General features: G+C 36.0%; 1 protein-coding gene across 1 annotated transcript in view; it reads right to left on the bottom strand.

Annotated features, from left to right (window-relative positions):
* Window positions 1-261: 261 nt before the first annotated feature.
* Window positions 262-14,776, bottom strand: part of DNAJC5B (DnaJ heat shock protein family (Hsp40) member C5 beta) — a 78,064-nt gene continuing 63,549 nt past the window's right edge. The window contains exon 6 of the mRNA XM_011221201.3: window positions 262-667. Within this exon, the coding sequence (XP_011219503.1) occupies window positions 573-667 (95 nt within the window). The 3' untranslated portion in view covers window positions 262-572. The remainder of the gene's footprint in view (window positions 668-14,776) is intronic.

The raw sequence follows: 14,776 nt of genomic DNA, 5'->3' as shown, positions 1-14,776 counted from the left end.
TTTTAATCTTTCAAAGATATACTTTAAAAGTAAGTGATTTGTCTTTTTTACCTAATAATTTCTTCCTGCCTCTTGAAATATTTCTGTAGCCACATTAAATATTGACAGAGAAAACTCTCCACACACACAAAAAAATTTCTCTTAAGTTTCCACGTATATTTTGCTGACGATATTTATGGCAGATAGGAATATTCCATTCAGTTAAATAGATGAAAAGTGGCTTCTGTTTGGAACGCTACTTTAGTCTGCAAGGAATTAGATCTGTGTCACATAAAGAGCAGACTCATAAAGCCTGTCCAGTGCCACCATCTTACTTCATGCAAGGAGCATAAAACAACTCTTCAGGCTTTTATTCATCAAAATGGAATGTGTTTCATTAGGAATTCTACTCAAAGAGTGAGACTGCATACTGAGAAAATTATGTAGCAATCATCTTTCCCTAACCTAAAAAATAAAATACGAATGTGGAAAAGTTCACAGCATTTCATGCCCCCTACCCTGCCCCACCCATGACCACCTGGAGACATGGCTGAACCAAGAGGGGGTACTGTGGACCCTCAATGGTCTCAATATTAAGAGTCAGTGCAATAACTTCGAGGTCCTTCTCTGATTAGCTGTGTTTTCTCATTTGCATTTGTAGGCTGGAGAACAACTGGAAAGTCCACATCTAAAAATAAACAAAGCAAAGCAATAAACACCCTCTGATCATGTTACATTTCCTTTAATGGGGCAAGTGGTGGATATTTTTATTGAAATGATGATTGGCAAACCAATTCATTTCATAAGATATTGAGGATGCCTGCCCTTTAAAGGACTTCAAAAGGGAGGAGACATTGTCTTTACTCTTCAGTTAAGTTCCATCAGTTATAGAATTATAAAACTAAAGCAATGAACCCAGCTTTCAACCTGAGGCAATTGCTGAACCTGGTGAACTTGAGCTTTAGTTTTCACCATCTTGTGGGGATGAGGACAGGTCCACCACATGTGTCATATAGACCCTAGTGTATATCTGTATTAAAAATGCCCCCTAAAGTTGTTCAGTGTATAATTACATATATGGCCCTGGTTGGGAGAGAGGTCAAAGCCCAGAGTGTGCTTAGATGAAGTCTAATAGGAAGCTCCCCACATAAAGCTAGTATCAAAAATGGTTATGCCCTCTCTAAATCATCATACCCCTAAGTCTACAAGGAATTTGGTTAGTCTTGAGTTTTGGTGCTGAGATAAAAGAGGAAAGAGCTCCCCTACAAATATTTAATGGTAAGCCAATGAACACACATATTGGCAGACCAAATTTAAATGTCTATATGTTCTAAGAAACTGCAAGCTGATAGTTTAGTTTAAAATGGTCCAGTACAAGATGTGCCCCCAAGCACCTACCAGAAGAGAATGGCCCCATCTTCAACCCAGACCTCAAAGAATCACTAAAATATTGCTTAAACACGTGAACTCAAGGTAAAAATGAATAGAGAAATAGGGGAGATAGAGGTAGAGAAATAGAGACCCTCAAAAAATAACAAAAAAGTTGTAAGAAACATGAACTCAGTAAAAAACAGAGAGATCGAAATATTGAGAAGGAAAGAGTGAAAGATTACACACAAAAACAATGCACACTGAGAGCTAGTTGAAGCAGTAGAAGGCCAAATCAGACCCAGAAAGGCTTGAAATCCTGCATTTTAAGACACAGAATTAAAAAAAAAATAGATGTGTTTAAGTGATCAAGTGGATTTTGAAACTAATAACAAAAGAACTTGAGATCAAAATATCTGAAAATGTTAAAACCTGATGAATGCGTTTAACAGCTAAAGAGAATTAATGAAGTAGAAGACAGATCTGAGGAGGTTAATCAGAATGTCACACAGAGCAACACAAAAATAAATATGAAAGAGGTTAAAAGACATGAAGAATAGAATGATAAAGTCTAACGTATCTGATAAAACTTTCATAAAGAAAGTAAAAGTTTAGAGGCAATATTTGAAGGATTTAATGGCTGAGAATTTTCTAGAAAGATATCGATCCACAGATTCAAGAACCAGACAGGATAAATGAAAGAGAAACTAATATTTAAAACATCTTAAGGACTTTGAAAAACACTAAAGACATTTTTTTTTAAGAAAGGGGTGGGGGAGGAGCAGAGGGGGAGAGAGAGAAAGAGAGAGAACCTTAAGCAGGCTCTATGCCCAGCACAGAACCTGATGTGGGGCTCACCGTGGGGCTCCACAGGGGGCTCTCTCTTACAACCCTGAGATCATGACCTGAGTCGAAATCTGTGAGCCGAAATCAAGAGTTGGATGCTTGGGGCGCCTGGGTGGCACAGCGGTTAAGTGTCTGCCTTTGGCTCAGGGTGTGATCCCGGCGTTATGGGATCGAGCCCCACATCAGGCTCTTCCGCTATGAGCCTGCTTCTTCCTCTCCCACTCCCCCTGCTTGTGTTCCCTCTCTCGCTGGCTGTCTCTATCTCTGTCAAATAAATAAATAAAATCTTTAAAAAAAAAAAAAAAGAGTTGGATGCTTAACTGACACACCTCAAAGACAATGGTTTTAACAGCAATCTTATTTCTCAATAGCAAATATGGAAGCCCCAAAACTATGGAATTATAATTTTAATATGCCAAAAGAAGATAACAACCTAAGTTTGCTTACAAATTGTCTTCCTGTTACTTTTTTTAAACCATGATACAAAGGCATTTTCAGACAATAAAAATGGAAATTGTGCCACCAACAGACTCAGTTTAAAAAAATGTAATTCAGACACAGAGTAAGTGTTAGTAGATGGAAAATTTTGCTGTAAAAAAAGAATGATTAGTAAAGAAAATGGTAGATACATGAATAAAAATAAGGGATTATTGACTATATACAGGAATAATAATTTAGGAGACTTAAAATTAAGATAAAACTAGACTAAAGAATAGTGTATAAATAAGGAAGTGATCAGAGTTAAAACATTACAGAGTTCTTGTTTAGGAGGAGGTAAAGATAAGAATTAATTTTAAACTTTGATAACTTGAGTATGCTTGATAAATGTTTAGGATAACNTATATACAGGAATAATAATTTAGGAGACTTAAAATTAAGATAAAACTAGACTAAAGAATAGTGTATAAATCAATAAGGAAGTGATCAGAGTTAAAACATTACAGAGTTCTTGTTTAGGAGGAGGTAAAGATAAGAATTAATTTTAAACTTTGATAACTTGAGTATGCTTGATAAATGTTTAGGATAACCCTAAAAGAACAGGGCAGAGAATATAATTTCCAAACTGGTGGAGGGAAAGATATGTAATATGAAAAAAAAATCTATTATTAAAAAGAAAAAAAAGAAACAGAAAAAATGTCAATTTAAAGTGAAATTTAAGAAAATAATAAAGTAATAACTAAATATAACTAATTATAAGTGTCTAGCCCTAGTTACTCAGGTAGTCAGTAATAGAGCTGGTATTCAAACCTAGGCAGTATTTCTTAAGTCTGTTCTCTTAAAAAACTGTGCTATACGAGCTCTCATGAAAGAGTAAGTAGGAAAAAAATCAAAATATATCATTATAATAAATACAAATGGTCTTAATACCTTATTTAGAAGAAAAATGTTCTCAAACTGAATAAATCCCACCCCCCAACCATATGTTGTTCATAAAATACACAACAAAAATATAAGGGCAAAAAAAGAGTAAAAAGATGTAAACATCTTTACCACGCGAACACTGCTAAAAAAGAAAGCTAATGTAACTATATTTTAACAGACAAAATAAAAGACAAAAAGCATTGATAGAGCTAAAGAGTAACTATATAATTTTCAATTCACCAAATAGCTATTAAAATTCTAAACTTATATACACTAATAAGATAGCTTCAAAATACATGAAGCAAAATTGACAGAACTTTATAGAAAAATAGAGAAATCCATCATCATGGTGGAATATTTGAATGCTTCTTTCTGTAAATGACTGATGAAGCAAACAAAAAAATCTTTAAGGATATAAAACATTTGAAAAGTACAATGTTGTGGACAAAATTGTGTCGCACACACCACTTCCCGCTCCAGCTAGTATGTTGAAGTTCTAACCCCCAGTACCTCTAATGCGAATCATATTTGGAGAGAGGGTCCTTAAAGAGGTAATTAAGTTAAAATGAGGTCCTCAGGGTGGGCATTCATTCAATATAACTGATGTCATTATGAGACGAGGATATTAGGACACAGATACACAGAGGGAAGACCATGTGAAGACATAAGGAGAAAATGGCCATCTGTGTGCCAAGAAGAGAGGCCTCAGAGGGAGTCAACCCTGTGACACCTTAAACTTTGACTTCTTACCTTGAGAATTGTGGGAGAATTAATTTCTTTTGTTCAGACCACCCTGTCTGGAGTACTTGGTTAACAGCAGCCCTAGCAAACTAGTACGTATAATAAAGTAGATTTATTTAATAGTCCTATATGGAACAATAAGCCTAAAAAATGCAGAATGTATTTTTTTGAAGCAACGTGGAACATTTTTAAAAATTAAGTTCTAGAATGTAAAGCAAGCCCCAAGATATTTTGAACTATTGCGTCATGCTTTCCATACTTTCTGATCACAGTGCAGTTAAGCCAGACACAAACAATAATAAAGAACCTGAAAAATCCCCACAGGTTTACAAATTAATACACGTATAGGCCTAACTTACAGATCAAAGAAAAAATTATAAGAGAAATTAGAAAATATTTAGAACTCAGATCATAAGAACAATATAAAAACGTGTGTGACACTAAAATGGTACTTACAGGAAAATTTATAGCCTTAAATGCTTAATATCATAAAAGAAGCATTGAAAATTAGAAAGTATAAAAATTAAGTTAGAAAATTAACAATAAATTAAGAGAAATAATAAAGAATAAAAATTAAAAAGAAACAAATATACAGGAGAAACAAACCTAAAAGTTATTTATTTGAGAAGACCAATTAAAATTTCAAATATCTGATAGAATTGCTAAAAAAAAGAAGCAGAAATAACCAATATAAAGAATGAAAAATGGACAGTAATGCAAATCCTATAGATGCATGAAAGGTAATAAGAGGGAATTTTGAAGAACTAATTTTTTAATAGCGAATCTAAATGGCCTATGAACATTAACTACATTGAATCAGTAATTTAAAATTTGTACAATCACACATTAGCCCAGAAAGTCCTACAAAATCCTGTAGAAAGAAATAAATCCAATAATACACAAACTCTTTGAGAAAAGTTTAAAAAGCAGGAATAGTTTCTGATTTAGTTCATGAGGCGTAATCTTGGTATAGAACCCTGTAAGGAAAATTTGAGAAAGGAAAATTATAGACCAGTCTCAATCATTAACATAAATACAAACATCTAAAACAAAAATATCAGCAAACACATTTCATCAAAAAATAAAATAGTTAATACATTATGACTACATTGGGTATATCTCAAGAATACAAGATTGTTTTAATATTGGGAAAACAATTTATATAATTCTTCATATTAACAGGTTAAGGGAGAAAAATCATGACCATCTCAATTGGTGAAGAAAAAATATTTGATAAAATTTCACACTCATGATAAAGTTCTAACAAAAAAGGAATAGAAGACTATTTTCTTAACCCGATCAAAAACCTACAGCAAGCCTCATAATCAGGATGCAAGTTTGAAAGCATCTTCTCTTCAACATTTTACGGGTAGTCTCAGCAAGCACAGAAAGGCAAGAAAGAAGAAAGGGACTCCTGGGTGGCTCACTTGGTTAGGTGTCTGCCTTCAGCCCAGGTCATGATCCCAGGACCTTGGGATCAAGTCCCACATTGGGCTCTTTGCTCAGTGGGGAGCCTCCTTCTCCCTCTGCCTGCGCTCCCCCCCTGCTTGGGCACGTGCACTCTCTCTCTGACAAATAAGTAAGATCTTTAAAAAAGAAAGAAGAAAAAAAATCATAAGGATCGGAAGGAAGAATCAAAACTATCACTATTCACAAATGATAGAAAGTTATATAGAAACCCTGAAGAGTTTATAGATAAATAATTGGAAATAGTTTAACTAGTTTCTTTAATTCAAAATCAATGTTTAAAAAAAGTACATTTCTATATACTGAAAAACAAGTAGAAAGCTTATTTATTTATAACTGCATAAAAATGGATAAAGTATTCAGGAATAAATGTACCCAAAGATATATAAGATCTATCTTTAGCAAAAGCCAGTAAAGAAGACCTAAATAAATGAAGAGATATATCATGGAAGACACATTTTTAAAAATGTCAATACTATGTAATTGATCTACAGAGTCACTGCAATTCTAAACAAGATCTCAAAGGTTTTATTTAAATACCTTTTGTTCAAAAACTTGACAAAGCTGATTCTAAAATTTATATGGAAAAGCAAAAGTCCAAGGATATGTAAGACTGCCCTGGAAAACAGGGCAGGAAGACTTGCCTAAACAGTACTAGGAATTTTTATAAGTGGGCCTGGTGTTGTATACAGATAGACAAAATCAGCAGTGAGCCAGAAAAGAAAGCCCAGAAATTCCTCTATCCATCTATTGAATCTTAAGGTATGCTAAAACCAAGACTAGAAATCACTATGCTGTGACAATTGGCTTTCTATGTGGAAAAGAAATGAAATTGGAACCATACATCATACCACATGTAAAAATCAATCCAGATGATTAAACATGTAAACGTGAAAAGCAAAACTATAAACCTTGAGAGGACCATATGGAAGAGCCCTTGGGATAGGGAAACACAAAAATCACTGAACATAAAGGCAAAGTTTGACATTTTATTACGTTAAACTAAGAACTTTGGTGTATCAAAAAACACCATAGAGTGAAAAACACCAAGACATAAACTGGGAGAATAAATTAAAAAAAAAACACACACACGCAATCAGGGGTGCGTGGGTGGCTCAGACTTTGGACGTCTGCCTTGGGCTCCAGTCATGATCCCAGGGTCCTGGGATGGAGCCCCACATCTGGCTCCCTGCTCTACAGTAAGTCTGCTTCTCCCTCTCCCACTTCCCCTAGTTGTGTTCCCTCTCTTGCTGTCTCTCTCTCTCTCTCTCTCAAATAAATAAATAAATAAATTTTTAAAAAGAAAAACAAAAAATAATCAACGAAGAGTTAAAACTTGAATATAAAAAATCAGAAAAAGATAGGTGATATAATTAAAAACCTGCAAAAGATTTGAATAGGCAATTCATAGAAGGTGAAACTCAAATGAATAATAAGCATATGAAAAGATGTTCAACTTTACTGGTAATCAAGAAGACAAAAATTAGGACCACAGTGTATACCATTTCCCACCCACCGGTTTGGCACACAATTAGTTTGGTGATGTCAAGTGTTGGCAAGGATGTGGAGGAACAGGAGCAACTCTTATTAACGGTTAGTAGGAATGGAAGTTAGTGCAACAATTTTGCAGAACAACTTGGCATCATCTAATAAGGTATAGATGTACAAATGCTTTTTTAAAAAAGATTTTATTTATTTAAGAGAATGAGAGCTTGAGGAGAGGGAGAGGCAGAGAGAGAGGGAGAAACAGACTCCCCACTGAGGGAGGCCCCACATGGGCCTTGACCCCAGGACTCTGGGATCATGATCTGAGCTAAAGGCAGACGCTTAACCAACTGAGCCACCCAGGTGCCCCTGTACAAACACTTTGACTAAGGTATTCGCTTCTAGCACTCATGCAGCAGAAGACATGTACAAGGACATTCATAGCAGTATTGTTTGTAACAGCAAAAAAGTGGAAACTACCCAAATATCTGTTAGCAGTAGGACGGATAAATAAATCGATGGTATGTTCTCATAGAAGATCATTATACAGAAGTGAAAGTGAACGAAAAGCAGCCACAATGTGAATGGATCTCAGAAATATGATGTTGAGTGAAAAAAGCAAGTTGGAGGATAAATGAAATTGTCTGACTCCACAGCCCTTGGTTGTGGCCTCTAGCAGTATCTGGTCTCAAAGTAGCTGGCTGGCATAAGTGGCTGATAACTTTCCTATCTCCCCTCACTTTGTGAACTCGATGCCTTGCTTAGGCCTGTGGTATCCTCCACTCTCTACCATGGGTGAATTTGTGGAGAACAAAAAACCTTCTCCTTTTCTGAAGGAAGGGTATTTAGTTTCTTTCTCTAGTTAGATCTTGGTCTACCCTTCTCCCCTATGGTACGTATTTTTTAATTGAGGTAAGATTCACACAAAATTAATCATTTTAAAGTGAACAACTTAGTATAATTCACCACTTTTATCTAATTTCAAAACATTTCCCCCAAAGGAAACGCAGACCCATTAGGCAGTCGCTCCCTGTTCCTCCCTTCCCCAGACCCTGGCAACCATCAATCTACTTTCTGCCTCAATGGATTTATCTGCTCTGGTTATTTCGTATAAGTGGTATCATGAAATATTTGTTCTTTTGTGTCTGGCTTCTTTCATTCGGCATAATGTTTCCGGGTTCATCCACAGTGTAGCATGGTTCAGTATTTCATTACTTTTTATGGCTGAATAAATTTTCACCTCTCCTCTACTTTTTTGTACTTTTCTCTCAGAGCCTCCTGGGCTATAGCTGGCTTATACCTATATAATATATACATAGCTATATAAGCTGGATTGTACCTTTTCACATTTCCCCCTTTATCTACTTAAATCTTACTGCTCCTCCTCTTTTTTTTTTTTTTTTTTTTTTTTTTTTTTTTTTTTTTTTAGCTAACTGCCCAGGATTCCAGCTGCTTTTCCGCCATCATATTTCACTTTGATGGTATGAGCCCCTGTCTGAACATACCCCATTTGAGGTTATTTGCAAATATGATCTCTGCACAATTTCTGCTTCATTCAATTCCTTGATACAACTATTCAGTAGAAAAGCCCAATATGACCGTAACCGCTTTGCCTGGCATGGAGAACATCATTTTCCATCTTATCCGTACGTTGTAGGGAGATATTGTGCCAAACGTTTTGCTGGTATCAAGATTCATCCCTTTTAGAGTTCTCCATCTGCATCATCTCCTACCCCTTAACTCCTCATTCTTTATGTCTTCAGCTTTAAATGTCACTTCTTCAGGGAAGCTATCTTTACCTGCATCCTTTGGTTTGCTTTGCCAGGGTGTTCAGAGAAACTGGTTCCTATTTATGCTCTTGCTTCTGTTCCTTGTCACACTATCTCAGAAGTCAGGCCCCTGCGTGTTTGTTATCACAGCCCCTGTGCCTCTTCTTTGGTGTGCTTATTATATTTGTAAATTAACTAGCTCTTCGTGTCATTATTTGACATTTGTCTCCCCATGTCCTCTGCTAGATTGTAAAATCCAAGATAGCAGGAGCCATGTATTTCTTTTTTTCTAGCTCCTACTGCAGTGTCTAACAAACATTAAGTGCTCAGTCAATGTTTGCTGTGGAAAAACTATCTTGATAAACCTGTCTAGTAAATTTGCTCACTGAACCTTGGTAGCAAAAATTGAGGAAAACTTGGATCCACTTTGAACCGCTTTTATGGTAGCATTCTGGGCAGACTCACTTGCCCCCATCCCCTGGCCCAGAGCCTTGGTGATGCTTGCTTGATATATTCACATAAAGTAGAAGCAAAGGACTTTGGATTAGTTGCAAGAATTTTTTTCCTTGAACTAATTTTAAAAATAGGTTCGTTTTGGTTGGAGGGAAGGAGGTAGGAAGGAGATTGAGTGGGGGTTGATGAAATGAGGGAAGGTGAATTTAATCTCTTCCTTGTGACCTTTTCCTGGGCAGCAACATGTGAGGAATGCTAAAGAGCAAATGTAATAAATGTCTCAATATCTTGGCTGAGAGCAAGAGTCTAATTACAAGCCATATGGCCTCTTCAACTCAGTGGCTATGAATTTATTTGGGTTTTATCCAGGTGAGTATCAAGAAGAGTTAAGCAATCAATAGATTCTTCTATCACTGAATTTCATATTTTTTGGATCCAAGGTCAACACTATTAATTCTTCTCTTTAGATATCTTATTCCCTGTCCTTCCAAAAAAATGGGGAAATCATGATTGCACAAAACATCTTTAGGATTTAACTGGGAGTTTTCAGTCCGTTGCCTACAGTATGGAAACAAACAAACAGACCCTGAATTTAGCTGTTGTATTCCTGGTTTGTTTTGCCAGGGTATTTAGAGATAACTAGTTCTCATTTATGCTCTTGCTTCTGTATCTTGTTTCTCTCTCTCGCTGTCTCTCGCTGTCTCTCTCTCTCTCTCTCTCTCTCTCTCTCTCTCTCTCTCACACACACACACACACACACACACACACACACACACACACGTAGATACAAAGTCCTAGGAAACAGTACCTCAAGATGGTCTGCAAAGTTGTCTTGGCTAGTAGTATTCTGATTTCATTGTGGTCTTCAGCAAACAGGGAGTATAGGGTCTAATTGAGATTGTGTTAAATATACCACTCAAAAATTCACAAAGTGGAACTTCTAATTTGTGAACAGCTGAAAGGAAGGGAAATCACCTGGTGTCCATTACCTTTACCTTTCAAGTTTCAAATTTTCTGAGATAAAAAAAGGGGGTGAAGGTCTCCCCCTAGATACTTTCTTTCTTCTACTTGATCCTGATCGATTCATAAGAATAATAGCATTTCCCTGTGTTACTAGGATCCCACTGGGAGTAAATCTTTATTTTGGGAAAGAGATGGATATCCATTTATAAGTTCTATAATTTCCAGCGAATATTGAAGATTCCACTGAACTTTCCCCTTTATTTTGTAAGGGTAGAAGCTGGATTATACCCTTTAACATAGTTGAAAGCCAATCTTTCCTTTCTACTACCAAATCCTACCCTATACCACTATTCTCAAACAGAAACTCGTACTATTTTACAGCACCAAAAGATATCTTAGGCTTTGGCCAATGTTGAGGAATAGGCATGTTTGAAATATGCACTTAATTTTAAAAAATTCAAGAAAAATTATAGACTTTCGATATAAAATTAGAATTATTAAATATCTCAAGGTAGGTGAAAAACATTTCTAATGCTTTTTAAAATAAGTCGGTTAAAAAAAGAGTTTGATATTTTAAATTTGGATTTTCATAAATTAAGAGATATGTATGATGTTCTATAATGTGTCCTTAAAAGCAGAGTTTGAGGTGTTTAGTCAGTGAATTCAAATCAGAAACATATTCCTCTGGTTAACTCCTGTTCTTTCTTCTTCTTTGTTAGTCTAGTTAGGCATAAAGAGGCAAAAAGTATTATGCAGCTGTAACTTTTATTCTGGAGAGAGGATAATCTCATATTAATTGTATTGTACTTTTTATCTTGGCATTTCTGGAAATTATATTCAGAATAATATAAGAAATGCTAACCATACTTTTTTGGAAATTAATACTCACATATGAAAAATAAGTTTTTGGTTATAATCTTTATATACTGGCCAGGTCTCCAAGCACAGTATAATCTGTAGCATAGCATTTAGATTGATAATTAATATAAAATCCTTGCTCCACCTACTTCTCCCCACCACACCTTATCATCTCAGCTTCAGTCTTCCCTAAAAGCAGGGCATTACACTTTAGAGGCATTTTGTTCTATTCCTTACCAGTGAGTGTCAAGCTTAAAATAGGATTTGTGCCTGGGTGGCTCAGTCGTTAAGCGTCTGCCTTTGGCTCGGGGCGTGATCCCCGCATTATGGGATCGAGCCCCATATCAGGCTTCTCTGCTAGGAGCCTGCTTCGTCCTCTCCCACTCCCCCTGCTTGTGTTCCCTCTCTTGCTGGCTGTCTCTATCTCTGTCAAATAAATAAATAAAATCTTAAAAAAAAAATTGACATCTTTTACATAAAAATTTTTGCTTTGCAAAGAAGCAGCAAAAATATATATGTAGATATGGTAACGGTTTTGTAAAACAAAACCCCATAAATATTTACACAAAGATTTTTAAAAGTGTTGTTATCCTTGGGGAGCTGGTACCAGGAGGTTGGTTTAGTCTTGCTTTATACTCTGTATCCTTCTGTAGTTGTTGAATTTTTATGAATATCTCTTACTTTCATACAAGGTCCCAACCCTCCCCACCATTGGCAGCTTTCAAATGAGGTTAGGCAGCAATCTGCTAGAAAAGTTGTGGGGAGGTGAGGGTTGACTACTCAGATTTCTTTCAACTTTAAAATCCTAGGATTTTATGATTAGATTCAATGTAAGATAATTAAAAACTCCCTAAGTGAGAAAAAGTTTTGGCATATTTTATTTAATTTCAGAATCATTGAAAAAAAATCTTAAAGCCCTGGGGCTCACCAGTGCCTTCTAATGACTCAAATCTTGATGTATGCTGCTTATCATTTGTCGTGAGTAGCTTGATATCTGAATGATTAGTAGCCCTTTTCAAGTATATTTTCTGTTTTCTTAAAATTTATTTTAGAGAGCATGCATGAGCAGGGGGAGGGGCAGAGGGAGAGAATATCAAGCAGATTCCCCACCGAGCCCCAACTTGGGGCTCAGTCTCAGGACCCTGAGATCATGACCTGAGCTGAAACCAAGAGTCAAACGCTCAACCAACTGTACCACCCAGGCACTCCTCAAGTGTATTTTCTTAAACAACTTTAAGTGTGTCCCCTTCTTTTGTAGAACAGAGGAGACCACATTTCATTTATTGGATCATAGTCTAGAAAGCGTAGTCTTCACATGGAATCTGCTTCTTCATCTTGATAAGCTCTAACTTATTAATTTTATCTGTAAACTACATTAATTCTCTGAATTGGTGGAGTAAAAATCTGAAACCAGTGCACCTCACTGCAAATAAGGCCTAAATTTTCATAATGAAATGTTAGACTGAAGAGCAGTGGTGAATTTACTATAAGATTCATGAAATTTAAGCTTCAGGGACCTCTATCTGTGCAGATCTTTCTGAGGGCCTTTTAGGGCCCTAGCAATGTGCTTATATTTTCGTAGATTTGCAAAAGTAAGATATTTTAATTATAATCAGCAAAAACAGTGTCTCTTTCCACTTTGGTTTTCCCTCCATCACTCTTGTCTTCTTGATGAGTGGCAACAGAGAGGCTATAAATATTTTGGGGATTCAGTTAAGGGGAAATAGAATTAGGGGATAAGTTTCATTTGAGTTCAGTGGCATATGTTTTTGTGGTTTGCAGTGAATCTGTGCATTAATTATGGCTAGCCATACTGGCATAGGAATGGCTTGAGGAATACTCCTATAGCTCCCTATGCCAGTTCACTTGCTGAGAAGATAGGAAGATCCACATCAGAGGTGATGTCACCCTATATGAATGTGCCCGGGGGCTCCTATATTGGAAGCATTAGGTGATGTAGGGGCAACAAAGTTGGAAATGTACAGACTTAAAAAGTGGTGTATGAAAAATTCTTTAAATCTTACAACTTATACATGAAATAGACTAGTCTTCCAAATTTAACAGCTATCACTAAAAATTTAGACATTATCAATAATGAGTTATAAAACCATGAGAGAAAACAAATTTTGATCCAACCCACTAAGGGAAAAACAGGATTATTTTTCTGTTCTTCCTTTTTTTATTATTATTTTGTTATGTTAGTCACCATACAGTAGTATTTCATTAGTTTTTGTTGTAGTGTTCCATGATTCATTATTGGCATGTAACAGTGCTCATTTCAATACGTGCTCTCCTTAATACCCATCACCGGGCTAGAAAATGGTATTCCAGAATTATTGTTAAGTGAAGAGGCAGTCAAAGAATAGTGCATCCAGAAAACACAGGGGGAAAGTATTACAGAGGTGTGCCAGGCAGTTAATTAAACTAGTGCTATTTTTCTAGACTTTTGGATATTTATGGTAATTTCAGTTTTTAAGCTCTACAATTTGTTGTGATTTCTTTTCTCATTACAAATAAATATTTGCTTTCAGACCTAATTTTGTATTTGTAACTTTGTGCTTTTTTTTTCTTAAAAAGCACTGCCCAAGTTGTTTTAAGTGTCAGGCCCTATAAAACTTGGATCAACTCTGCATAGAGCTTTTAAGTATTTGGGCATAGAATAAAGCTTTTCCTTTTGCTTAAGGATTCTTAGTAATACACTCAAGTGAAATCATGCTCTACTTAGTCTAGAATACGACCTCTGCAACGGAATTGGTAACTCTGGGGTGTCAGAACTGAGAACAGTGAGAGGCACACAGATTTATCACCAGTCATCCTGCGGGAAGGAAACCTGGGTGGAATTTGGCACCGAGTATAAATTTCTGTTCCAGAAAAAAACTGCAAAGGAGGTCTGCTGAAATGACCTGGTAGAGCTTTTATCTAATTTAAAAGAGGAAAAACTTTGAGGTTTTTCAGAGAAGTGTGAAACAATGGATTTGGGATATCTAGGTTCAATTCACCTAGTTGTGGTTTCTGCACCATACAGGAAAATTAAGATAAGGTTGACACAGTGGATGATGATGACAATACTTTCCTATCCCACTGTCCCTCCCTATCCTCTGTTAGTAATTGAATACTGTACTGGATTGATGGATGTTATGGGAGATCCTGTAGACAACAGAGCCAGCTAATATGATCTTATAACAATTTACCTCCCTTGCAAAGGCAGATGGGATTAATGTACTGGGATCACCATTCTTAAGTTATGCAAGGTCACTGGCCCTTCCATGGAGAGGAGTATATATATATATATTTATATATATATATTTCTTTTTAACCCATTTTTAAGTAGTACTGCTTCTTGCTCTTTTTGGTATGTATGTCCTCATTAAAAGATTAATTGTCCTTTTATATCTCAAATAAGGCAAAAGGCAATTGTAATTGTATTTCACCATGGGCCCACAATTTTTCTCCGGGGGCAGTAATAAAAAATTGTTAGCATAACC

Source organism: Ailuropoda melanoleuca, chromosome 9, assembly GCF_002007445.2.
Source record: "Ailuropoda melanoleuca isolate Jingjing chromosome 9, ASM200744v2, whole genome shotgun sequence".
Taxonomy (NCBI): domain Eukaryota; kingdom Metazoa; phylum Chordata; class Mammalia; order Carnivora; family Ursidae; genus Ailuropoda; species Ailuropoda melanoleuca.
This window is presented reverse-complemented; position numbering and strand designations above follow the sequence as displayed.